The sequence below is a fragment of the Amphibalanus amphitrite genome, unplaced genomic scaffold (assembly GCF_019059575.1).
Source record: "Amphibalanus amphitrite isolate SeventyFive unplaced genomic scaffold, NRLGWU_Aamphi_draft 000121F_arrow, whole genome shotgun sequence".
Lineage (NCBI taxonomy): Eukaryota > Metazoa > Arthropoda > Thecostraca > Balanomorpha > Balanidae > Amphibalanus > Amphibalanus amphitrite.
The window spans coordinates 888284-916185 of NW_024881616.1; the positions used below are offsets into that span (position 1 = coordinate 888284).

Genomic DNA, 27902 nt, shown 5'->3' on the forward strand with positions numbered 1-27902 from the left:
AAAAAGCTCTGCATAAAGAACACAGTACGGTACACCACTTTATTCCGACGATATACTGATATTAAAACTGTACAAGAACATGCCAGGCTGGCGGTCGCCCGGCACTGCCTCAGCCTAAGTACTGCACAGTGCACACACCATGCGAGAAGCGAACGCCGAGAGCCTGACCAATACTCCGCCCCTCCTGACAACACTATCGTCTAAGAACGTCCTCAACAAGATCCTGGTGACACGTACAGCAATCCAAAAAACGAACAGAAACAGGGGCCGGCTCCCCGGGACTGGACTTTCCCAGCGAACAACACTCATCGAATCCCTGAAGTGACCGACTTCTGCGGCCGTACGAACCTACCACTGATCATAGGTCCGCCCAGTTATATACAAAGGGCTACGTCCCTCGCAGTCCCTGACCCCCAGCGCTCTCGTTCAATTACAACACACCGCTTGGCGCCCTCGACCAATCACAGCGTACCGTCTGTTGCCCTTGACCAATCACAGCGCCGATCACATGACCTTGACCGGCCGGGCGGCGCGCGGCATCGCCCGGCCGGTAGGTGTCGCCTCTCCCTTAGACAGCGTTACACACTGTTTTATCACCTCTGGCCGGTATCGGGCCGTCTCACACACAGCCCCAGGCCACTCACGGGGCGCTGCGACCAGTCAGTGCCAACACCTGCCCGGCGCGAGCCCACGCCTTCCAGCGTCCTGCCAGTTCACCTCAGTGAGAGCACATCGTTCAATTATAATACAGCAAAGTACAACGAGACCAACACTGGCGCATCTAAAACACAGACAGAGTCATATGTAAGCCGCTGTGTTTGAGAGTCAATATGGTATCTCTGCCTGTCGCTTCATCACGTCTAAATACAACGAGCAATAACTCTGAACAGCGGCACAAGACGGGCACAACACAGGGATGGCAGCAGCACCGACCCGGGGTGCTGATCCGACCCCTGTCGCCCCTTCCCCGCCCCTTATGTGCCTAGTCCGTAACTACTAACTACCCTGTTTGTCTGATTGCCCTGGGGTCAGTGGATGATTGCCACATGCGGATGCAGACGCCCGTCTGTCGGATCTACGTGTACCGCAAACAGCGACGGGGAGATGCGTCTCGGATGAAAGAGACGTGATAAAACCGCCCAGAGTCCAGCAGCGTGGCTCACGTATGCAGAGATCAAACTACGATGACCTGGGATTTTAATGAGGTAGCCATTTCAGAACCTGAGTTGGGGTACTCATTGTCAACATAATATTAGATTTAACGTCACGGCCCATTTTTACTGAGAATCCTGTCTTTAAACATCATTTGAAGACCCACCTTGAATAATAATGAAGCAGAAAAATACTACAAACAAAATTCAAGCCTATCTGACGAGAACCAGAGTTTCCTGAGAGCCATAAAGTGGTGCAGGTACATATACATTCTTAGCTATTCTTATCATAAAATGATATCGATGAATTAACCTCCGGAGCTCAGCTGCAAAACGGACTTGAGTTGAATTGAATATTCCTTCTCGAAGGACTTGCCACTAGAATTAGCAGAATTAGAGCTATTGCAGTAAATACATAATTATTTACCGGGAGTGCTGCTTAGTTATAAGCATTTCTATGCATTTAACAATGGTGATTTTGGTTTGTCTTGAGGTCCTCTTAGATAAAAGCGGAAAACGGTAAAATAGCCATTAACTTCAACAATAAAAGACACAGAAAGGTACACTTTTCCCTGAGCGTTACAAAATTGCCATATTGGGTCGGCGACATACGCGGACACTACAGACTAAACGAGAGCTTTCATAATAAAGCCGAATAAATGCTATGGTAGGGATTGCAGCTCAATACGCTTAAGCGTTTTGGTGCTATTCAGAGTTACGTAATGGTAGTACATTGTCAGTGTTGATGTCTTATTCGAAATTAAACATATCTTGATACGTAATTCAAGATGTGAATAAAAGTTACAACGAGTTATCGTGTTACCTTAAAATAATAATTCCGCTCTCTCAAACGTGTACAGCTGATTGGTTATCTCAAACAAGAAGAAACTTGTGAATAACAATTACGTTTAGGTTCAAAACCGCCTACGTCAATCTTTCTCGTGGTTCAGAACCACAACGAAAGCGCAAATCACAAGGTTGTCTCGTGTCATGCTTCGCATGTCACGTGGAAAACTAAACGCAACTGAAACCGTGATTTCTAACCACAGACGGCATATAACGAGCGTGCTAAGAGAACGCACGTAATGCTTTCACGGTCGACCGTAGGTACTGCAGTAGAAGATAAGTTCCTCTACGGACCAGCAAGGGCGTCAGCAGAACACAAACACTTTTCGCGTCTACGGGATGAACGTCAGCTTATCTGTGTCGCCAACAGGTGGCAGCACCGTCTCACTGCTGGTCGTGCGGCGGCTGCGGCTTGTCCCGGAGCTGGCCCAGCAGGTCGTTGCCGATGGCGCCGCTGCGCTGCTGCGCGTAGCTGCTGATCTGGTGGAGCGAGATGAAGCCGGCGGCGTTGCCGGCCGGTTTCACGTCCTTGCCGAGACCCGAGTGGTCGTAGAAGTAGCGCGGCGCGGCCGGCGGCGGCGCCAGCGGCAGCGGCGCGCTGCTCACGGGCGCCCCGCTCTGGATCGGTGTGAACGCCGAGGAGGCGGTGACGGCGGCGCGCGAGAGAGGCTCGTAGACGGAGCTCGGCGGCGGCTGGCCCAGGTGGTGCTCCTGCCGCTCGTCCAGCAGGACGCGGTGCTCGAGCGTCTCCCGGAGTCCGGCCGAGGGGTGCAGGCGCGGGTCGTCCAGTCCGTCAGCGCGGGACAGGTGCAGGGGTGCCTGGAGTCCGCCACCGGCAGCCGCCCCGTTCACCAGGTACTCGTCTTTGGGCCAGTAGGGGTTGTCCAGCCGCTGCTGCTGCTCCTGCTGCTGCTGTTGCTGCTGCTGCTGTTGGTGGTGATGCTGCTGCTGCTGATGATGATGCTGAGGTGGCGGCGGCGGCAGTCCAACAGGCGCCGAGACCCGCTTATCATTCCTATCTGCGTGTTTCTGCATGTGCTTCTGCAGGTAGGTCTCCTGCGTATAGCTCTTGCCGCAGTACGGGCAGATCTGCGTCTTGAGGTGCTTCGACTCCTTGTGCTTGGGGATGTGCTCTAGCAGGCTGGCCTCGTCGGTGAAGCACTTGTAGCACGAGTTGCACTTGTAGGGCTTGTCGGTCTGGTGGCAGCGTGAGTGGCTCTGCAGGTTGGAGAGCTGCGAGAACGCCTTGGAGCAGCCCGGGTGGCGGCACTTGTACGGCTTGTCGCCCGTGTGAGTGCGGATGTGCTGCTGGAGGTGCGACAGCTGCGTGAACTTGCGCTGGCAGATCTCACAGCGGTACGGCTTGATGCCCAGGTGGATACGCGTGTGCTGCGACAGGTAGGAGCTGTTGGCGAACGCCTTGCTGCACTGGCTGCACTTGTACGGCTTGGCCTCCCGCATGTGCAGCTGCACGTGCATCTGGAGATCGGCCTTGGAGGCGAACATCTGTGGGCAGACGGAGAAGGAGGTCAGAGGTCAGAGGTCAGCCAGCTCCGGCAAGAATTCAGCGCGGTCAGCGATCCCAAGTTCAGCGTAGGTACTTTTATTTTTTCGAAGCAGAGCTAGCCACAATATAAGATCGGCATGCTAAGATATGCAAGCAAGCTTTCCGCGCTATGTTCCATGATACGTAAAGGCTACATTCTAGGCAACGATTAACCCGCGCACCGACGGGGGGGGGCGGATATCCGCCCCCCCCTGAGGTTTTTCGCGAATAGCGGGAAAACCGCGGCGCGTAGCGCCGCGAAATTTGGTATGACTATAACCTCATCAATTTTACACATGGTGTGCAAGTTTGAACCTCCTAACTTTTAAGGTCAGGTCACCAGGTCACTTTGAATGACCCAACCTCAAGTCACTTTTTTGCAACTTTGTCACCGTGCCAGAGCTACAGTAGATGTCGGAGGCCTTTGAAAGTCGCAGGATATTATTAGGTCATTAGTAGCTACAATTTGTATATCTCGGAATTTTGATATCGGTGACCTAAGGTCAGGTCAATTTCGCGACCTCCCCATTATAAGTCAATGGGGGAAAAATCAACTCCCTGCTTTTACCACTAAAACGGGTCGGAATGGCCCCATATACCATACATGACTTCATATACGATCAACCTTCACTACCTTGAGGTCTGTTTTGCTGTTGGGCAGCTGTGAGGTCATGTGACGTCATCAAAGGTCACCAAAGGTTTTTGGCCAATAACTCCGTACAGGAACAAGATACAGACGCGTGGATGGTCTCATTGTGTTCAGCTCGTCAAGACGCATCGAATGATATACATGATGACCTCGAGGTCACGTGACCTGAGGTCAACCTTTGACCTTGACCTTTCGAGGTCAACATATATATCATTCGATGCGGATTGACGAGAGGATCACGATGATGCCCTTAGTTTGTTCCGATCTTGACTAATTCGAAAGTTATTCGAGAAAAACTCTCTCAATATCTAGCGCCGCCATTTTGACTTTTTCGACCCCTGTGACGTCATCTTTGACCTGACCTGAAAATGACCTTTGTAAAAATTGTAGATCTTGGCCGTGCGTATCCGATGCCGTTTACCGCTTGTCGCTATCTTGCTTCGTTCTCGAGATCTCAGGGGGGGCGGTCATCCGCCCCCCCCCCCCCCCCGTCGGTACTAAGTTGGCGCAGACCCCCGTCGGTGCGCGGGTTAAATGAATCGAAAATGATTTATTATCAGCGCCGCTCATGAGAATGGTATCGACGACCGACAGACGACAGCTGTGTGCGGGATCCGGCGAAAGGGGTAGTGATACCAATCACCAGACCAGACAGACAAGGTCACCACCGCGCCGGTCGGCCGAGCGTGACGCTGAACCCGCCGATCGGTCCGTGACCGGTCCGGTCGTCACGCGGCGTCACTCGCAGTCGGGAGGGTGGCGTGACGCTGCCACTGTGCTGATGGGTCATCAACTCGGCACATATGTGGCATACTTCGTCACCAGTGAGTGCTCAGACCCATCTGGATAGATATGAAATTGCAAAAAGGACCAACGAACTTGTTGTTTTATGCATGCTTTTGTCAGACACGACAATTCACCAAGTATTGTGTAAGAAAACTTCGGCGACGACACATCGCTGCGTCAGCATCAGTGATTAGTCCGTAACGGTGAGTCGGACTCATCCCAGAGTCCCGCTCCGCCGCGCCGGTGAGGCCGAAGGTCACCGGCTGTCTAGACGGTCCCTGGGGTCGGACGCCCGCCTTCCGGTCCGCGTGGGAATCTCTATCTATATCGGACCATTCGTGGGTCTGTCTGGCGATCCATTCATTTCGCCCGGGGCGAAATATAGGGAACGTCTGCCTGGATAAAACTTTGCACATCATTCAACGACTATAGCCAGCTTAGTGATCCACCAGGACCATGAGTTACTCTCGTCGGCACCGTTCTCAATGGCCTGCCGCTGGCTGCTGGTGCCACGTGCCACGCCCGACGGCCGACGGGCGACGACTGGCACAGCGACAAAGGAGGCTCCTCCGCCGCCGGCGCCGCCGCCGCCGCCGCCGGTATTGACCGTGGCTCCCCTCCGCTAGCCGTCTCAGGGTCGGCCGGCGGCCCGCTGAGGTTGCTGGCCCAGTGGAACAGTAGACGGACCGATGGTTGACCGGTCGGATTGACGGACAGATAAACAAACGGACAGACGGACAGACGGCATGCGAACAGGCGGAGACATGGACAGATGGTCAGACGGATAGACAGACGGACAGGAGGAGAAACAGACAGACGGACAGACGGACTTAGGAGAAACGGACAGATGGACAGGCGGAAAATACATAGACAGACGGATAGACAGACAGACGGCAGGCGGATAGGCGGAGAAACAGCTAGACGAACAGACGAACAGACGGTCAGACGAACAGACGAACAGACAGACGGGCGGAGAAACTGCGCAGACGGACAGACGGGGAGTTTAGACGGTCGGTCAGGTCAGCCGGTCAGTCAGAAGGTCGGTCGATTGTACATACGAACTGACGGACGAGCATGCAATGGTCATCGCATTTCTCGTGAATGTGAATACAAGATCACATGAAAAAGGACTACTTGTCTACGGTTGAAGCGGACCCTTTTACTACGTACAACAGCGGGGCACAGGCGGCGAAAGTGGGCCCTTGTGTGCTGTGTCTCGTGGGCCCTTGAACAAATGTCTCGCATCCGCCCTTCGCTTTGTGCTATCCTGATGGGATGTATGGCCTTGTTGGACAAATATCCGGCTCTGTGTTCAACAATGCTGTAATAAGTTTCCACTTAAATGCCTGCCTAAATGACGGGATGTATCTGAGTGCATCCTTATTAATTGGCACCGGTGTGAATATGCAAATTGTGCATTTTGGGGGGTGAACATTGTAAATTGTTCTAGATAGGTATAAGTGGACTTTTCCGTATAGGAATCGCAGATGTCGATATGTTGCTGTCGTTTGTTTTTAGTTTGGTACACTAAAAATCCTTCTCTGTGCGCCGGGTCAGACTGCCTTGGGCCGCACTCCCGGTCAGACTGAGGCCGTATCTCTCCACTCCACAGTCCACATAGGTATACCAGACGTGACCTTCCCACCCGCCGGCCTGCCAGACACCCGGTCACCGACCCCCCCCCCCTCCTCCCCCCTCTGGGTGTCTGGGTCGCCGACTGGCCGTCTGATCATCGCCACCGCTCCGCCGCCGCCGCATCGCCCTTATATATCGTCATGGTAACGGCATGCCGACGCGGCAGACGCCACGCAGCGCGGCGCCGCTGTTCGCGCACAATTAGCGTGTGTGACGTCACCTCGTCGCGCCGTCTGGCGACCTTGGGCGGCTGTCTGGTCTGGTGGCGGGGGCGGCGGCGGCGGCGGCGGCGGCGGCGGCGGCGGCGGCGGGCGGGCGCTACCGACACCGGACGCCCGGCACCGGTCGGTCGCCGCAGACCATATGACCCCGACGTACCTACCCAGCCTCGCCGCCGTCGGCACACGGACAATATGACCTCAGTGTACCCGGGTCCGGCCCCCGCCGCCGCCGCCGCCGCCGCCGCCGCCGGTGGGTTATGTGAGTCTGGTGGCAGCCGACCGGCGGTTGAGGCAGGCCGGCGGCCGACCCCGCTCAGGCGCAGGCGCATCGACGATGTTGTAAGTACCATTCGGCTCGATAGCTCAGCGCATCGTTTAGCGGCGTTTATATGACGGTGTGTGTTCTGCACGACGCAGAGTCCGATGTAGTAAGCACGTGCGTGCTACAACATCTTCAGCAAGACGGAAAGATTGAGACATGGCAACAGACGACTAATGCGAGACAAAATGACGACGAAACTTGTCGCTCAAGTCCGCCGGCTGCTGAGGGTAATCGCCTACTGTATCGTCCGGAAGACCATAAACGGAGAAGAGACACGATAGAGGAGAGACGAGAGAGAGAGAGAGAGAGAGAGAGAGAGAGAGAGAGAGAGAGAGAGAGAGAGAGAGAGAGAGAGAGAGAGAGAGAGAGAGAGAGAGAGAGAGAGAGAGAGAGAGAGAGAGAGAGAGAGAGAGAGAGAGAGAGAGAGAGAGAGAGAGAGAGAGAGAGAGAGAGAGAGAGAGAGAGAGAGAGAGACGGACTCCAATCGCGCCGTCGACCAACGCTCTCACCATGCCCCCAGCAACAGTCACGGCCGTCGCGCCGGTATCCGAGCCGTCGGCTGTGGCCGGGCAGAGCGCAGAGCTCTCCGCTCCTCCCCTCTACCCTCGCCCACGACAGATCACAGACTAATGATACCCCAGACATGCTGGGTCGACGAGCAGACGCCGTTGGTGCATCGTCGGCGAGCAAGGAGCGTCGACACCGGCGCGAGAGCGACCGAACCAGGCCAGACGCAGCGGTAAGCCCTGGTGCGACGACAGAGACTGAGTCGGCGACAGGAGAAGCACGGCGGTCAATGTCATGCGTGCATCGCTGTTGCTTTGTGCAGTCTGCAGCCTACCAGTCAACAGTCTACCGCCCTCTCTCGTTTCCACTGAGCGGTTACCGTTTTCGACCGTCACCACTTCTCTCTGCCGTTGGCCGTTACGGCTCTCGAGCGGTCAGGGTCAGTGTCGTCCGACCCGCGGTGCCGTATCGATCTCTCCCCCTCCCTCCCCTCCCCTCCCACGCCGTCGGCCGCGTGCTCCCTGACCTAGCAACGCCCTTCGCCCCCCCCCCCCTCCCCGAGGAGAGTCACAGCTGCCCGGCTGGGCACGCCGTGAGTCGGGCGGGCGATACGCCTCAACCTCCGCCGCGGCGGCGCGCCGGACCTGGGTCAACATCGGCGAGGTTGAGACGCGCCGCCGCTGCCGCCGCCGCCGGGCCCAGCTCAGCCTAACAGTGCCGGATGGAAATGGTGCGGACGGGGTGCCAGAATGTGGGCTGGTCCCTAGAAGTCTGGATGAGTGCGTATGACTCTTGCACAAAGCCCCTTCCGTCGCTTACTTGTGAGGATAATTAGGTACTTGTCTTGGGTCACCTAAAAACCAGCACCGGGAAAAACTACATGGACCATCCCTTCTTTTTGCTGTGGGGCAAAACGCACAGTTGCATAGCTCGCCCTGTTTTTATCAAATAGCAAAACAGGCATTTGGTTCATGGTGTTCCTAATTTTCGCCATGAATAAAGGTTTGCTAGAGAGATTAATTCAAAAGTCAAATGCATGAAATACAATTTTTGAAACTCATGTTGAAAACATAATCGTAAATGTGTTGATAAGCACGATGTCGATGCGGTAAGTCGTTTATCGGCAATTATAAATTGGAGCCAACGGTATTGGATCAATTGTTAATTGGCTGTGGTTGCTTCGATTGCTCCAAGTACGTACCGTATTAGGTTCTTACCATCCCCCGTCAGTTCGCTCGCTTTTGCGTGAAAAGATGGATATTTGTATCCAAAATTGCACTCGCTTATGTTTTATCGGTGTGCAGACACTAGACAGCTTATGTAATATTTTAGTTTTCTATGCTAAAATTCGTAAGCTATCTATTACACCATGATAAATTAAATGTCGATTTAAATATCCGCTTTCGACAGGAACATTAATCAAGCGTTCCCACGTGAAGCACCAGAACGTCCCATTTTTATCGACCATCTGTTCAACGTCCTCGGCCTCATACATAGTTCCCATGGGTTCCAATCACCCTGCAGTATCCGGACTGATATCGTCTCACCATCGCGACTTGCCAACTAGCGAGCTATCGCTCCCTCCCTCATCGGCGAGCGAGCGGGCCCGTTTGTGGAAGAATGGATCTCCCCAGCTGGGCAGGTGGCCGGACAGCCTGGGTGCCAGAGAGCTGAATCGAGCCCTCCGACGGCACCGGCGTTCTATCGTTCAGCTCAACAAGTGTGTCGGGGGTGAAGGGGGAGAACGCACGCCATCAGCCGGCCCTCAGCGACCGCTTCAGTTCCACGTGTCCTTCTCCTTCCACCGGCTGTACGGCACGTGGAGCCACCCGCCTGCCGGGCGGACGTTCGAGTCGTAGGATAAATAGTGCCACTTGAGGTAAAGTGATTGGTATGATTTTTTTATCTATGCACGCTCACCATGCCGTCTGGACACTGGATCCACAGTCATAGACAACGAACGATGTGATTCGAATCCCATTGGAATCTGAGCCAATACATGGGAAGACTATCGCATCAGTGCCGACTTATCAGAATTTATTGCGCATCATGTTCTCACGTGCTGAGATCATCCTTACATTTCTCTACTGAACCCTAAGCAAACTCAACTGGACTCCGAATCCAACAGACCTAGTAGCCACTGGCCACTGGACTCCTTTAGATTTCGTTTCAGTTTGGTTCCAATAAACTCAATTGGACATCGAGAGAGCTCCACTGGCGTTATACCTCAACTACAACTAGGTTCCCTAGGATGCCCTCGGACGCTGTTGGACTCCGACCAGTCCACTGACTTATGGACTCGCTCTCAGCTCATCCAACCACCACCGCGCGACTGTCTGCGGCCGACACACCTACCTTCTCAGCGTGCTGAGTCGACTCGGCCGGAGTCGGGGGTCCGGAGTCGGGGCGACTCGGCGGCCGCGAGACTGACTCATAGCTGGGCGGTGGGGAGTGGCCGGGGGAACGGTGCGTCCCCGAGCCGGGCGACGGGCCCGGTCGGCGCTCCGGCTCCCCCAGCAGCTCGTACTGCCGCCGCTCGTCAGAGAAAGCACGGCCGTCACCGGAGTAGTGCCGCGAGTCACCAGAGTAGTGCCGCGAGTCACCAGAGTAGTGTCTCGAGTCACCCGAGTAATGTCTCGAGTCTGCGGAGTAGTGTCTCGGCTCGCCGCCGCCGGAGAAGCTGCGTTGCCTGTCCAGTTCTCTGCTCTGTCCGTCCGCCGGCGGCTGGCCCTCGGCTGCAGTGTAGTCCCTGAGCACCGGCTGAGGATAGTCTCTGAGCACCGCCTGGTAGTCGCGTGAGCCGCTCTCCTGGACCGCCGGCTGGCCGGGGCTGAAGGCCCGCTGCGGGTTGTCGCTCCGCTCACCGGCACACGGGGGCGGCTGGTAGCCGCTGCTGTAGTCGGCCTGAACCATCTCCATGGGTCACACTGGATCCTCGAGCTCCGAGCAGCGGGGCGGCGCTCACTGCATCACTGACCGCTCTCCGCCGCCGCGCCGGCCGACGCACCGCCCGCCCGCTCCGACCCGACGCTGCAACTGAGCCGACAAAAAACGGCACCGCCACCGCCCGGCCCCAGCAGACGACGAAAAAACGACGGTAAAAAATCGATCACGTGACGCGCTCAGGGTGGGGACTGCGATCGCCACCGCCGCCTGGCGGGCCGATGGAGAACTAAGCTCAGCCGCCGCCAGCGTTACCGACTGGGCAGGCCGGGCGGCCGGCGCGCTCCGTCAGGGCCAGAGGAAGCGCCGTGAAAGGGTTGGCCGGTGCCGGCGGCGGCGCGTCGCTCTGCTGGTCCAGTTTCAGCCTTTCCCCTCTCCCGGCGGTGGCTGACACAAAACCGGCAGCCTTGGACGGCCGGCCACGTGCAGCTGATGGAACAAAGGTTTAAAGGGGCGCAGCGTCCGGCGCGGATAGGGTTACCGGTGCGGGGTGCCACTTGGCAGCGTTTGGCAGCTCGAATGGGAGGAACGTCAGACGCGGCCGCTCCCAGCTGAGACAGTCGCCTGACGGAGAGAGACTACAGAGCTCTAACCGAGTCAGCTGTCAGCCCATGCGGAGGACTAGAGTTCGAGCTCTTCGTGGCTGAGGCGGAACTTTGCATAAATGTGTTAGGAACCGGAGGTTCCAACTGTAGGTAACACACTCCGCCCAGTGGAATCTCAGAGCTGCCCATACTCGTACTTCGAGACACGATTCGAGAGCTGCCTGACAGAGGGCCACCGCTGCTGCCCAGCTGTGCCTTTGCCATATCGAACGCAGCCATGGCGGAACGCGACCATCGTAACCCTGACATTGACACACTGCCCGAACGTCGGTGTCAGACACCAAATGTGTCACCATTCCATTGGCTCACGTGTAATTGCTTGTTTAGATTTTTTGTTGACCGTGGCGTACAAAAAATGCCAGCCGGCTAGACAGTGTTTTTGTGCGTGTGTGTGGCCGTGGCCGGGTGACCTTCCACGGGCCGCCGTCTAGACTGCGGTGGTCCCGTCGGCCGGTCAGACGGCTGCTGTCTAGACAGTGTCTATAGTCAGACAGCAGGTCAGACGGCCGCGGGCAGTCGGCGGGGCCGTCCCCGCGCCGCCGCCGGCACAGGTCGGGGGACGGCCACACGCCAGACCGGATACGGACGGACGACTCACGGGGCTGTGTCGGGGAGCCATGGGTACTGGGGGACTAGCATAGAGCCGAGTCGGACAGAATAGGACATAACATGGAACTGAGTTAAACAGAGGGGAGGCTAGCAGAGGGCTATATCGGGCGGGCGGGAGACTTACAGAGAGCTGCGTCGGAGTGATGGGAACAGTAATCTACGGCGCTCCCGATGCACCCCAAGGCTAGAGCTGGCACTGTGTGATATAACCAGACACCATTATAATTTCAACGAAAATGTAATGTATTTTTTTAAGTGAGGCACTAACGTTATTTTAATACGGGAGCCTGAGAGAACTATTCGCAATGGCCGATGCTCTTTACTCAAATGAGTCAATGCTTAGTAATTTGAACATATTTTCATATCGTTCTTAATGGCTCCTGCTAAGGCAGCCAATACAAGTGATTTTAGTCTTTTAATTGCCTGTTAAATACTGCATATATCGATGTAGATGCTAATAGCATGCCCCCCGTACCGTGACCCTGACCTTCACCCTGACCTTCGGGCCTCAGCAAGCGACTGGGTCATTGATCTCCGATAAAAACTGACACAAGAAGGTCTGCAAAAACGGTCACCGGGGCTGCGCTGACTTTGTTGCTGAATGTTGTCCTTTTTGTGATCATTTTTGCTGCACTTTTTCAGGCAGCCAGACCATAAAACGTTGACCTCTGGCTATAAAAATCTTCAGGCTGTCACTGTGCTGTGTGGGTGCCCACATTAATACGAGTAAAGTAATCTTTTATCTTCGGTAATGAACGAAACCAGTCACCAGTGTCGACGAACTGCACATAGGAAGCGATCGGTAAAATCTGCATGAACTGGAATATATCAGGATATCGATAGGAAACACTGGGACTGGTCAAAGGTATGATCAGAAGGTCAGACTTTGCCACTGACAGATCACAGCTTATATTCATGCCGTTTGCCTAGAACAGGTGAAATACTGGGGTAGGTCAGCTTAGATAGTGTTGTAAGTTACGAGTAGATATAGTAGGGATCTCTGGGCACACACATGAGCATGTCATGCAGGATGGATGGATATAGGAAATATAAAATTGGGGCAGGTCAGGTTGTAAGACAAGACAGGTCGAGTAAAATCTAGTGAGGTAGGTCAGGCTGTGAGGCACACCACGGTGGGCAGTGGGGTAGGTCAGGCGGCGCCACCCGGCGCGCTGCCGTCTACGTTACTGATACGGAGACTGTGCGAGTTGTGAGCTCCAACGCCCGCGTATTTACCGAAAGTTTCCACGCTGCGGGCTAGTTTTATAACGCGTAGCATGTGCACCCACGCCAGGTCACGAGCCATCGGTGAAAGCACCCCGGCGTTACTGGGCGCTCGGACCGGACCAACCCCTTTTCCCGGCATGTCATTACGTGGCCGGCGCGGCGTCCGGGGCTCATCAGTGGCCTTACATCACTCCAATTACTGGCGCCTCGCTCCGGTGAAAATGACGCAGCACAGATGAGTTGTGCCTCCGCACATTGTCGTCCAACGGGTGGCATAGGTAGGTGTTAGCATCATTATATACAGGCCTCCAGAGTCCAGGTTTGATCAGGCCTCACTTGAAAATGAAATTCTGGAGATGCTAGAGAATGATGGACAAAAGTGCTTGCTTATCTAAGTTTCAATTCGAATGCAAAATGAAAAGCTTATTACTATATATATTTTATTACAAAATCGAGAAACCCCGAAGGTAGTTTTCCAGCCGGTTCAATCGAAGCAGATTTGGCAGAAATCACGGGGTGATGAAGACTATAGGGTGAAGCCAAATGGAGTTCGACGTAAGTCGCCGAGTTTAGACGGTCATCGTCACGGCGGACGACCGTTGTGTCGGCCTGGCTTCACGAATTCAAACGACCGGCCTTGTTTGTTTATCTCTAGCCAGTTCAGAATCAACAGAGCCGGCAGTCAGACCCTGCGCCAAACTCAGTTCCAGCAGTGTCCTATACACAACGCTAACGCTCCCATGGGTACCATTCCCGACTCACGGGTCACGGGTGACTATCGTGATGTGACCGGCAGCGGCCCGTCGGCCCGGCGTCACGCGGCGCTGACGTCACGACGCGTGACGGTCGGCGTTACGTCACCCGACATCAGACACAGTCGCACTGATAGCTGTCGTGGCGGCGTGGCCTGCGTCTGGGTGAATGTATGTATGTACATAAACCGATAATACCGTCCGAGGCGGGGTCGACCGACAGCGTCAAACCCTCGCCGGCTGTAGCCATGCGGCTGAATAAACAGACATGCTCACGACGAGCACATACGGCGTGTTTACTAGTACAGCTGGGTGCACAGTCCACATGTTTTAGGGATTAGGTTGAAATGTGAAATGCGGATGAAATGTGACTACTGTTGAGGAAGTGACTTAACATTGGAGGGACAAAGCCGAAATAAAGAAGCAGAGAGAAAGAGAGAGGGAGGGAGAGAGAGAGAGAGAGAAAGAAAGAGGGGGAGAGAGAGAGAGAGAGAGAGAGAGAGAGAGAGAGAGAGAGAGAGAGAGAGAGAGAGAAAGAGAAAGAGAGAGAGAGAAAGAGAGCGAGAGAGAAAGAGAGAGAGAGAGAGAGAAAGAGAGCGAGAGAGAAAGAGAGAGAGAGAGGGAGAGAGAGAGAGAGAGAGAGAGAGAGAGAGAGAGAGAGAGAGAGAGAGAGAGAGAGAGAGAGAGAGAGAGAGAGAGAGAGAGAGAGAGAGAGAGAGAGAGAGAGAGAGAGAGAGAGAGAGAGAGAGAGAAAGAGAAGAGAAGGGGAAGGCTACACGGTCCGTCATCCCCAGAGACTGCAGCCGCCGTGGGAACATTCACCGTTCACAGCTGACACGCCTCGAGTGTATGGGAGAGGGAGGGTGCAAGGGAATGGTAGGGGAGAGAGAAGACGCGCGAGGGCATCAGGGCGGCCCCACGCCACCTGAATACCAATGCCACCCCGTCGGCAGTCAGCCATTTCATTTCCTTTATGAGCTGTGACCGAGCATTCCCAAAGCCGGTCGCTCAGTTGAGACCCCATTTAAATGCCCGGTTCAGTTACTCGATAAAAAGCTTTAAAAATCGGGCGGCGTATTCGGCAGCCGGTCTGGCGCGATCCCGGCACACGACTGTCGAGAGCGCCCGTCTCTGAACGAGAGAATTGGGAGTTCCCATGACCTGTTGTTGAGACCGGCAGTCTCGGCGAGATCGGAACGTGACTTTCGTACTGAGCGAGCGGCACAGACTCGCACATAGCAGCCCCAGAGCAGACGGCATTCAGTGTCCGTCACGGCGCGGGATAAGCAAACTGGATTAGCGCTACAGCTCATACCTCCAGCCGTCTGTGGACGGTCCCCGCTGGTTTAATTAATGGTCCGGTATTGTCTCAGACTGCTAGCCACATCAGCTGTTCAGGGATGTGTAAGAACGCGTGATGCTGCATTTAGTTGAGCCCGGGACCTGGAGCTGAACGATTGGTAATGCCGGTGCCAACCGTCAGACCTACACGTTCAACGTTTCCCTACTTAGAGAAGGCAGCGAGTAGAGCGACTGTGCCGTTAAAATTTGAGTGTATGTATAGCTAATTGACCCACAGCAGAGAATATTGGTGTGTTTACCGGTGCCAGTGTCATTGAGCTTGTGAAACGCAGCGCAGTGGACCACTACCACTTCACCGGCTACCATCTACCAGTTCCCCTGCCGACCGCTAGATGTCGGGTCGATCGGAGATTCTCCGGCACCACACCCAGGCAGCGCTGAAAGATACGGCTCCACCGAACAGTCTCCTGGCTGTCTGTATTTTACCGTGGTCTCCTGAAAAATGTAACGCGATTCCATTATGTTCTGCCCTTCTCAACAAAAGGTGATGCTTACAACTCTGACAAAAAAAGCTGTCACACTCTCCAATTCGACGTTCTCCTTGACAGGTCACTCAATCGAATTATCGTCCCTCGTCGCAGTCCCAGTCATCTCGAGCTGTGGACGCGGCGAATTCGTTCCCGGTACTCACCTGGGGGCACATTTTGCACTGGTACTTTCTGCCGGCGCCGACCAGTCCGTTGGTGCTGCCCGTGTGACCTGTGAGGCCCGGCTGACCGCCGGGCCCGCCGACCGCCAGTTTGGAGGTGAAGAAGGCCGGCTGGGGCACCACCAGCATGTTCGCCGGCTGTCCGCCAGGCGGCGCCACCGGCGGCGAGCCGTTCAGACGGGGCGCGTACAGCTGATGGCCGGCCTCCTCCACCGGCGTCGGAGCTGGGGAGGGAGGTGGGGAGGTCAACAGAGGGGTCATAGGGGTGCAGGGGAGGTCAGAGAGGTACAGGGGAGGTCGCCGAGGGATAGAAAGGATGTCAGAGGGATGCGGGGGAAGTCGGGGGCAGATCAGAGGGGAGGTCAGAGGGGAAAGGATGGGGTCAGAGGTATACAGAGGAGGTCAGAGGGGAAAGGATGAGGTCAGAGGTATACAGAGGAGGTCAGAGGGTGCGGGGGAGGGAGGTCAGAGGAATAGAGGGATGGTCAGAGGGAAAACGAGGAGGTCAGAGGGGTACATAGGAGGTCAGAGGTATACATAGGAGGCCAGAGGATTGCATGGGATGTCAAAAGAATAGAGTGGAGGTCAGAGGAGAATAGGGAGGTCTGAGAGGATAGGAGAGAAGTCTGAGTGGTGTAGCCTGTAGGGAAGGTCAGGTGAGTGCAGGGGAGGGAGGAGGGATGCAGGGAAGGGATGAAGAAGGGAGGTCAGATGGAATATGAAAAGGGTGTAGGGGAGGTCAGAAGGTTGAAGTCGATGTTTGAGAGGTACACAGGAGATAAGTAGGACCACGGGGAGGGAAATGATTGTTAGTTGTTACCGCACTCCTGATCCGATTGGGCAGTTACCGATGGTCAATATTCCTCCCCATTGACCGAAACAGTGCAAGAAGCTTTTTACACAGCGAAAATGAAGAAGACTCTACATAAAGCACCTCAGATCCCCTGAAGACAAGGTTTCTCACATCAGCTGACATCTTTTCTATAGATCTATCAAAATATTAAAAGCTCTGTTACAAATCGTATATCCTTTATCACGCATTACTACATCAGCCAATGCAACCCACTTCGATGAAAAAGTAAATTGATTCGGCGTTATAATTGCCTTTATAATTGGCATTACTCAATTGCATTGTATGCGTGTTAGCCGGTTCAAAGTACGTCTCCATCAAAGGTATCTCCCATAGTCTATGTGTATGTGCACGTAAAACTTCCTCAGTCGCCAATGCGGACATTTGTGCCCATGGCACGTAACATCGGTATGCTTTCCGGTACAGCTGACATCTTTTTGTTCCTTCCGTCGACCTTTAAACGCTCAGGTGTGCCCATGTTTTCTGACGTGGTCAAACGGTGTTGTTTTTACACCAGACTCGTGCTGAAATTTACAAAAACTCGGGCAAGAACTGCTCCAATCTTGCGCAGCCTTATGCAAGTTTAGACTAGACAGGGTGGACGGAATGACGGCTTCCTGGGCTACCATTTTTACATGACTAGGACCTGCGTCTTACTAATATACTCCCATAAATGTATATGGACAGATCCAGCCTATCACTGCTTTTGAGCTATGCAGCCTATCAGTTCCGTGTAGTGGAGGGTCACGGTGAATGTCGTCATAGCTACACCGGCGCCAGCCGAGAACAGACAAAAACAGTGCATTGCCAGTTTGGCGCGGCAACAAAAACGGCAATAGCTGCATGGTGTGACTGACCTCAGCCGGGGCGGGCAAAAACGGCCGACGGGAACGGCCCGAGGCTGATTTACCGGGCTGGCGGGGGAGGAAGGATCCACATGAGCGCTCCTGTGGTCTGCTGCTCCGCCGCTCAGACAGGCAGTGGAACGGAGGGCTGACTGCTGAGGTGGGGAGAGTCAGAGAAGGAACTGGCAGGGACCGGAGACTGGCGCTGAGGATGGAACACGGGCGGCGAATCTGTGCTAAACGACGTTTTACATGCTGACTCTAGGATTACCACATTACAATTTTACCATGGAAAGGGCACGGTGACGGTCCACAATTATAGCTCTTCAAACTTCATCTTCGCGTTGGTGACTAGCCTTCATTCACCGTGGTAAAGATAAAAAAATAGGGAAAAATTGATGTTATTTGATAAAATCAAATGCAGTTAATAAAGCAAGAAAAAAGTTGAACGCTTCATCTTTCAACCTGATATCTAAATATTCAAAAACAAATTTAACGATATAGTTAACTCTCTATCTCAGCTTCAATAGCTTTTGTATCGCAACCAAAGTAAAATATTATTTGAATAGGCAGCTTCTATTGCAGCTTCACCGGCGAGTTAGCTTATCAAACGTCATGCTGCTGAATGATTTGGCCACGAATGCGCACCAGCCACTAGCTAAACCACGCTCTTTGAACCTGCCGTAAGTTGTACATTTAGTACCTACAAGCCGTATAACGACAAGGTGTCCCGGGACTTACCATAGTAATCTTCTGGGCGCCACCACATATTAAACAGGGTCATAAAGCTGTGGGCACGTCACTGACACTTCACCGTCGATTTATTAATCACTCCTCCTCACAATAACACACCAAACACCAATATTTCAGTTCCTGAGAGAAGGCAGACGGTGAGAGAGCACTGGAGAGAGCACCCGGAGCACCAGAGAGCACACAAGTCCACGGAGGCAACCACTGCTCACTGCCCACCAGACTGGCACTGGTCTAACCGAACCGTCTCTCCATGTCGCAATCCGTGCTTTTTGCCCGCCCCAGACATGCTTTTTGCTGGCTACAACATTTTTTAACCGGCCGAGCGTTTTGAGGCTTTTTTTGTTGGCTCGTTGCCATGGGAGCAGACTGAGCAGTCAGCGACTGGAACAAAATCTCTCGGGCGACTCCAGACACCACCAGTGACCAGTGACCTATGACCAGTGACCTCCGACCTCTGACTACTGACCACCAAGCTACGGATACGGAGCCGTGATGCCAGTAAGTGAGTCACCGGTCGCCGACTCCGACGGTCTCTCTCTGACTCACCCATGAAGAAGCGGGACGAGTAGAGGAATCCATCGGTATTCGGCGCCTCTCCGTCAGCTGACCACATTTCGATAGCGGGGATCTGCCGGTCCCCTCTCCCCGTCACAGCGCCAGCACCGCAAACACCGCCACTCTCCGGACGCATTTGGCAGCCTTTTTCCGCCGTCAAAAAACCTCTGCCGGCGCTTCAGTCAAAAAAGCGCCGGCAGCACCGGCTTGTTTTTGTTGACAGCCTGGGGCGCGGCGAGGACGCCCCTGATTGGTCGACACGGAGCCGGTTGTCCGCGGATTGGGCGGCGCCGGCTGTGCCGCCCGGGGCGATCGAGGTGGTCCCTGAGACCGCGAGCCGGGTCCTGCCGAGCCGAGCTCACCCAGCAGGAGCCATTGAGGGCCAGCAGATACACGGGTGGGACACGGGACAGAGCCACAACAGTGCTGACATAACCCGCGCACCGACGGGGGGGCGGATATCCGCCCCCCCCTGAGGTTTTTCGCGAATACCGGGAAAACCGCGGCGCGTAGCGCCACGAAATTTGGTACGACTATTCCCTCATCAATTTTACACATGGTGTGCAAGTTTGAACCTCCTACCTTTTAAAGTCAGGTCACCAGGTCACTTTGAATGACCCAACCTCAAGTCACTTTTTTGCACCTTTGTCACCGTGCCAGAGCTACAGTAGATGTCGGAGGCCTTTGAAAGTCGCAGGATGTTATAAGGTCATTAGTAGCTACAATTTGTATATCTCGGAATTTTGATATCGGTGACCTAAGGTCAGGTCAATTTCGCGACCTCCCCATTATAAGTCAATGGGGGAAAAATCAACTCCCTGTTTTTACCACTAAAACGGGTCGGAATGGCCACATATACCATACATGACTTCATATACGATCAACCGACACTACCTTGAGGTCTGTTTTGCTGTTGGACAGCTGTGAGGTCATGTGACGTCATCAAAGGTCACCAAAGGTTTTTGGCCAATAACTCCGTACAGGAACAAGATACAGCCGCGTGGATGGTCTCATTGTGTTCAGCTCGTCAAGACGCATCGAATGATATACATGATGACCTCGAGGTCGCGTGACCTGAGGTCAACCTTTGACCTTGACCTTTCGAGGTCAACATATATATCATTCGATGCGGATTGACGAGAGGATCACGATGATGCCCTTAGTTTGTTCCTATCTTGACTAATTCGAAAGTTATTCGAGAAAAACTCTCTCCATATCTGGCGCCGCCATTTTGACTTTTTCGACCCCTGTGACGTCATCTTTGACCTGACCTGAAAATGACCTTAGTAAAAATTGTAGATCTTGACCGTGCGTATCCGATGCCGTTTACCGCTTGTCGCTATCTTGCTTCGTTCTCGAGATCTCAGGGGGGGCGGTCATCCGCCCCCCGTCGCACAGTGGGGATTTTTCCGATCTAGCACGTATTTATTCGTAGAGGGCAAACCATAGGTAGAATTGTAGCCAGATTGTGCACATATGTTGGCTGGTGTGTCCTGGTGAGAATTTTACCTGTAAATGTGCATAATCAACATATTATAGGGGGTTCAATTGGACCCCCCGCTCAGCCGTTTGGCCCCTGATCAAGCTAGAGCTTCGCGGAAAAGTCAAGCGTGCTGCCTATGACGAAATGAGGCCGAATATATCCAATTTCAAAGTCCAAGGTCATAAGCTGACTTTCCAAGTCAGTTTAATGACCCAACTTAAGTTGGGAAATCGAGACCTCTTGAAACTTCGCAAAGTTAGGGTGTTACGGGGTATTTTGGGGTGCTGATCACGAATTTCATGTTAGTTTTGATCACAGACGATGTCTTTATGCATTTAGGCCAGGTCGGGTCAGGTCAGGTTAGATCAACTAGTAGGCGTCCTGCCGGCCATCCATAGAAGTGTCACCTACTACTGATAGCTTCGTAGCATGGAACGAAGGCACCAGAACTACTTCGTAAATATTCAAATGGCTGCTAAAATCGAAATCAGCACCAAAAACTACCCTAGAAACAAGTAAAACTCGAAAAAGTGAACCAAGGTCATCAAAAGGTCAATGACCTTGACTTGACCTTCACGTGACCTTGCCACCCACCATTATGCATGGCACCAACATCATTTCACATATTTGAACGTTTAACCCGCGCACCGACGGGGGTCTGCGCCAACTTAGTACCGACGGGGGGGGCGGATGACCGCCCCCCCCCCCCTGAGATCTCGAGAACGAAGCAAGATAGCGACAAGCGGTAAACGGCATCGGATACGCACGGTCAAGATCTACAATTTTTACTAAGGTCATTTTCAGGTCAGGTCAAAGATGACGTCACAGGGGTCGAAAAATTCAAAATGGCGGCGCTAGATATGGAGAGAGTTTTTCTCGAATAACTTTCGAATTAGTCAAGATAGGAACAAACTAAGGGCATCATCGTGATCCTCTCGTCAATCCGCATCGAATGACATATATGTTGACCTCGAAAGGTCAAGGTCAAAGGTTGACCTCAGGTCACGTGACCTCGAGGTCATCATGTATATCATTCGATGCGTCTTGACAAGCTGAACACAATGAGACCATCCACGCGTCTGTATCTTGTTCCTGTACGGAGTTATTGGCCAAAAACCTTTGGTGACCTTTGATGACGTCACATGACCTCACAGCTGCCCAACAGCAAAACAGACCTCAAGGTAGTGAAGGTTGATCGTATATGAAGTCATGTATGGTATATGGGGCCATTCCGACCCGTTTTAGTGGTAAAAACAGGGAGTTGATTTTTCCCCCATTGACTTATAATGGGGAGGTCGCGAAATTGACCTGACCTTAGGTCACCGATATCAAAATTCCGAGATATACAAATTGTAGCTACTAATGACCTAATAACATCCTGCGACTTTCAAAGGCCTCCGACATCTACTGTAGCTCTGGCACGGTGACAAAGTTGCAAAAAAGTGACTTGAGGTTGGGTCATTCAAAGTGACCTGGTGACCTGACCTTGAAAGGTAGGAGGTTCAAACTTGCACACCATGTGTAAAATTGATAAGGGAATAGTCATACCAAATTTCGCGGCGCTACGCGCCGCGGTTTTCCCGCTATTCGCGAAAAACCTCAGGGGGGGCGGATATCCGCCCCCCCCCCCGTCGGTGCGCGGGTTAAAACCACAAAAAGACTGGAAACCGCGGATAATGTGAGCTGGCATACGCCGAATCGCGATTCCGGCCAAACATGGTCTCGAGAAATATGCCACAGGTCAAAGGTCAGTTGGGTCAGAGTCATGAAATTTTTAGGTTAGATGTAATATTGATGATCTCGAGGGCACCGAAAGTTTCGGCGCGATCGGCCGCTTTTTGCGCGAGTAATTTGCGGAAAACCATGGGGTTTTATCCGACCCCTTCCCCCTCCCCCTCCCCACAAGTGCGATGGTTAATAAGGTTACGGTATGTATAATTTACGCTTGTCATCCTATTCCTAATGAATGTGTCTCAGAAAATATGCATCCTATAAATCACGAAGTAAAATTATTCGCCTATGTCCGGAACCTACCTATATCGTGCTGTTTGCCCTAGCGCTCCTCGAGTGGGGTGTTAAGATACTCTAATGTGAATATTTCGTGTTCAGGCAAGTTTCGGCAGCCAAACTAGGCGTTGTCTTGTGCAGGAGAAAGTGGCGAATTCGATAGGATATGTTTCGAAGTGGAAAAGTGTGGAGAACATTGTTGATTTCCTACATTTATTTAGAATACCATTCCTTCAATATGGTGTCTGTAAGGGTTTTTTGTAAAGGGCATTTTTGTGACCTTAGTAAGGTTGTGGCATACTTTCTGTTTGCCATTCCATTCCTAATAAAGGTGCCTTTCAGACGATATGCAACTTTAAGACCTCGCATGATTAAAACCAACAGGACAGGACAATGAAATTGAGCTATACTTTCGGGCCTTGCTGAGCCCATTGAGTAATCACGCATGAGTGTGAACTTCGGACGCATTTTTCCTAGTTTTGCTGTAGACATACAGATAAAACAATGCCATATATGAAAAATTCAGACATTTCTTAGCCCCACTGACACAAAAAATAAACAAAAATCCAAAAAAGATTTTTTGAATTAATAGGCGCTAGATCGGAAAAATCCCCACTGTGCGTCGGTGCGAAGTTGGCGCAGACCCCCGTCGGTGCGCGGGATAAGGGATGAGAACTTGAAATAGGCGGTAAAAACAAACCTCGGTCTCAGCTGATTCAATGTTATTTTTTTTTGGAAACAAGGCTCCTTGCTTCAATCACTTTGCATACAATTTCCTTCAATAGATATAACCCGCAACAAAACTTTGAAAAGTAAGTTTGTTATCAGGAGTCAACACTCTGCACAAATTGCAGCCAGCAAGACGTACTGCTCTTCCAAGCGCCCATCCTGATATGTTTCGGTATGCCTAAAGCCTATTTGACTACCACAAAGCAGCCACTCATAGTGCATTCCTGCGGATCATAGGTATGTATGTCTTTACCCTTTCTGACGTGCGTCTGAGCCTTACCAGCCCAGTTTTATAAACATCTATCAGAGGGATACCCGCATACAGCGTGGTTCGACCCGACGCGATGGATGGCGCCGGGCAGGCGCCAGCCCCCTGCCAGGCGTATATGTACTGCGGTATCTCCTCTTTAGAATGCGCCGTCATTCTCTGCCCCCGAGGCTACATCGTGCACAGGGCCGGCGGCACGCGAGTCCCATATCCGCTACCACCTGTGGCATTTCCTCCCGGTCCCGAGAACTGTGACGTCACAGAGCGCTGCGCGTGCACGGCCATGGCTGCAGGGGTACACCATGGCAGCACGGGTGTAAGGTGCCCTTTTGGAGTGCGCTGATGCTCTTTGGTTATGAATCACTGAAGACAATTAGACGACACTCATAGTTGCGGTTGTGGAGGACAATATCCCGGTTGTTAATGACAGCAAAATGTTGCTGGAAAGGTGCATATCTGAGTGGTTATAATGAAGGGTCTGGCAATTTGATACCACATCACAAGTCACAACTACACTTACCTCGGTTCAGACTGACCGAGAGCTCCGGGTTCACCTTCATCTGAAAATAAACAAGCATATGTCCGTTTGATATCGAGTCATGTTTTACATGTTACAACCAGTCTGAATCCAGAGAATGTTGAATCAAGACGTAGGTATAATTAATTTGCTGTCTGTGAGAAGCTTCTGAGGGATGCCATGAATGCATAAAATGTTTGCTTTTTTGCCAGAAGCGCAACTATTCATCTTCACATAATTTACTCTTGAAAGTCAATAAATTGGCGAGTGCGTGGAATGAAGCAAATACAAATGCATCGAGTGTATATACATATTATTCGGGCTTAAGCAGGAACGGACCTTTTGCAAAGGCAAGCTGCACGGCACCAATTAATCCACCGAACTGACCTCTGCGGTGACCCAGGGATAGGGCACCTCTGTGTGACCCATCTGTTCAGCCACCATGGATACCCAGCTGCTGAAGATGCCCTGCGGCGGCGGCTGACCGGTCAGCAGTGCTCCCCCTCCGCCCAGCGGGGCTGAGGAGGTCAGCGGCACGGGGGTGGGTGCCTCTGCCGGCGCCGGCCACGGTACCGACCGCTGAAAGAAGCGGAGGAAGCCTGCAGTTAGTTGCAATAGTTAGTTGTTTACAGAAGCTGATCGTAACGCTCCCGACATCAGTAGGAGCTCACTCCGATCACTTCGTCATTACGCGGTGGCAACGTCTGATCTATTGCCAACCGGTGACACATCAATTATTGCATATCCTGAACTACTGTTCCCTGTAAGAACAGTGTTCTCGGAGCTTCCCGAAGCGTCGGCCACTCGCGCCACAGATCGTTGGCCTTGGCCATGAAGAACAGAACTTTTTTGGCGTCTGGGCCGCCGGCCGAGCGCTGTCTGATGACAAAAACGCGCGGCGCCGCAAAAAGTATGGCGCGAACGCTCCACCAGGTGATTGAGAGGTCGGGAGGTCGCCATCGGGAACAGAATGCCTCCCGATAGCCACTTATTAGTCGGGGGAATACAATCAATCGTTTATTGAAGAATTCTGGAAAGTTATTACGAGCGAGCGAGCGCAGCGAGCGAAGCGAAGTCTTTTCAATATAACGGAAAAATCTCAGTATGAGCGGCCCGGCCCGGCCCGGCCCGGCCTGTAACGCTTTTGAGAGGCTTATATCTCAGCAACCGCTGGACCGAATGGCCTGCGGTCTTTTTTGCTGGGTAGCCCCATCCCTTCTACCCCGTAATTGACTACTTTTGATACATCCCAGTGACCGCCGTGGCACGTGCCACGTGAAAAGTCAAGGGTGTTCAAGCAGTTTTGCAAAAGTAATGATTTTGAGAGGCCCATATCTCAGCAGCGGCTTGAGCGATTGTCTTGCGGTCATTTTTATAGGGTAGCTGCACCCCTTCTACCAAAGGTCGGATACTCTTCATCTATGTGAGTGACCCCCACTGCACGTGCAAAATACAACAATAAGAGGTGCCAAATTTGTTCCCATCTCAGTAACTCGGTAATTACTGGGGCGATTTCGCTGAAACTTGGCATACAGGCAGGCACCCACCAGGCAATGCATTCCCATGTGTTGCGGTTAGGGTGCTACTGCACGTGCGCACGTGCAGGGGGCGTTTCCAGATCTCGAGAACGGCTGGGCCGATTGCGCTCAAATTTGGTACACGGTTGGGGACCGGTTAGTAGGGTGCCGTGCAAAAGTCATTTTGGACCCCGTTTGCACGTGCGCACGTGCAGAATGCCGCTTCCAGATCTCAGGAACGGCTGGGCCGATTGCGTTCAAATTTGGTACACCGCTAGCGACCGGTTAGAAGGGTGCTTTGCACAAGCCCGTTGGAAGTACCCTCTCGCCCTTCTGCACGTGCAGGGCTCACTATCTCGCTCGCTCGTTCTTCGCCCAAAAGGCGTTTTACTGGTTCATATGTTTTATAGCTTGTATTAGGGTAAACTATAAGTGCTACATTTTTTTTGAATCTTTACTATTTATATAAATGTTGGCCATGCCTGCTCATAATCAGAAGGTAGCGTGAAATAAAATATTGACCAGTTTCATATAACTTTGTGTGAAAGTTTTCGCAAAACATAATCAGTATGTACCAATGACCAATGAAAAAACGATTCAAATAAAAACATAGGTACACGTGTATGAGTCAATACTTGACAAAAGCCAGATTACAAAAATTAGGTATCGCTTTTCTAGGTGACAGCTGGCTCATTTATAATTGGCAACGCTATTGCAATAACTTTTTTCATCCAAGCTAGCAGTGCATACTGCATGCCATATTTACGAACTATAAAAAGCAATTACTTCAACTAAGCAAGCCTTCGATAGAAAATAGCCCAGACCTCCCATGGTTTAGAGGTGCACAAAAAGTGGCACCCAGACAGCCTTGGTGAAAGTATAACAGGACAAGCCGCCTTCAGCCATCCAAGGACAAGTGTAACGAGTCTAGTTCACGGGTACTTTTGAATTCAGAAGAATTATAATATTAATAAAACTATTCTCTAAGGAAATGTATTTTAAAGAAACTGAATAAAGAAACAAATAGCGTAGATTCACACAATTCTATAGGGGGAATATTTGTTTCTGGTCCCTAAAAAGCTGTTTCTGGCACCTAATTGCTGATCAGCCCCAAAATGCTTACTCGACCCTAATATCTGAATCTGGCACCTAATTGCTTCCACACAGCCTAAAGTTGCCAGATCGTCTAGTTGAACTCCGTATTTGCTGTTTGCTGATTCAGCACCAAAACCAAAACATCCAGCACCTATTTTATTCCACGTTTGCCTACCTAATTCGCGTAATCTTCCTGATTTTATGTATCCTAACAAACATGAACGTTGCATTCGGTGATGTCAAGTGCCATTTTCGCCAGTGGAGATAATGATTAATGCCATTTCTAGCCAAAAGAGAATCACTAGCCAGCTATGGTGCAGCATAGCAAGACGCTCCTATACCAGCCCGCTATGTAGAGATTATTGCACCCTCAGCCATTTTAACGTGAAAAGTTTGGATCCGTCACTTCCAGCCAGGCTCTCAGGTCATAAACTGGAGTAAAGCAAAATGTCAACTCTGAACAGACATGCCACGCAACCGGCCCTCTTTTCAATAGCTTTCTGCAATCATCGTCTGACTCCATCTCGATCGACGATCAAACGCAGCATCCGGTTTCTACAGGGGCGTTTGACTGACCGGCCACACAATAACCAAAAACAAAATCAAAGCTTCATGCACACATAAGTAAGAAACGGATGAAAAAGGCACAACCACGGCACAACTCTGCGCGGCAAACAACGGACAATGTCCCACGCAAGATCTCGCGTTTCTTCAGCGGCCTTGAACGGAATGAAAACATTACATTTCTTTTTTGGAGCTATTTGATGACGTCAAAAAATGCAATACCCGTTTTAATGGTGAAAATCGAGACAATTACTCACAAAAATGTTTCCCTTTAAGCATTACAAATAAATACTTTTAAATATTTAAATGACATTGTTTTTTTTCGAACAAATCAATATTATTTGCTTACTTAAACGTCATATACAATGCTGAGATCACTACGGGGCTGTCTTAGAGTGTAGCTGCACTGGCAACCTTTAGGCTAGACTCCAGGGGTCATTATACCAGAACAACATGATTCTACCAGCCAGTAGTTCATTTTTCTACTAGATTGGTGCTACGCTCAGCATTTAGGTGCCAGATTCAGAAAAAAGAGTAAGGCGTACCGATGAATAGGTGCCAGAAACAGCTAATTAAGGTCATTTTCCATGATTGGTGCTGGTATCCACCAAATAGGTGCTGAGGACCAATTTTGGGGCGAGTCAGCTTTTAGGTGCCAGAAATAGCTTTTCTGGGACGCAATTAAATGGCGTCCATTCTATAGGCGTGATGGAATGTATCGGGAATATGAATGCGAATATCTTCTTTTGAATGATGATTCCTTACGTTTTCCTCTCTGACTCCTCGTCACGTCTCAATTTAACAGCTAACACCTCTTCCATTCTAGCCTTTTGATGGGTTTGCCTACCTCCCACCTTTCACCCACCATCTCATCACCTTCGTTCATTCCAAAGCATCGTGTAATATGTG

At 52.0% G+C, this 27902-nt stretch overlaps 1 protein-coding gene across 1 annotated transcript; it reads right to left on the reverse strand.

Moving 5' to 3' along the window:
- Positions 1–25: 25 nt before the first annotated feature.
- LOC122381484 (zinc finger protein rotund-like) lies at positions 26–27879 on the reverse strand. Its single transcript, XM_043365707.1, has 5 exons — positions 27859–27879; positions 24205–24396; positions 23821–23860; positions 15793–16034; positions 26–3503 (listed from the first exon to the last, which is right to left on the reverse strand). Exons 1-5 carry the CDS (start codon positions 27877–27879, stop codon positions 2382–2384), a joined length of 1617 nt encoding a protein of 538 aa, XP_043221642.1. The 3' UTR covers positions 26–2381.
- Between the last annotated feature and the right edge of the window lie 23 nt (positions 27880–27902).

Coding starts and splice junctions, on each gene's coding strand:
- LOC122381484 (XM_043365707.1), bottom strand. CDS start 27,879: ATGAACGAAGGTGATGAGATG. Junction 16,035..23,820: donor CTCGGTCAGTCTGAACCGAG/GTAAGTGTAGTT, acceptor CTCCCTCCCCAG/CTCCGACGCCGGTGGAGGAG. Junction 3,504..15,792: donor AGTGCAAAATGTGCCCCCAG/GTGAGTACCGGG, acceptor GTCTGCCCACAG/ATGTTCGCCTCCAAGGCCGA.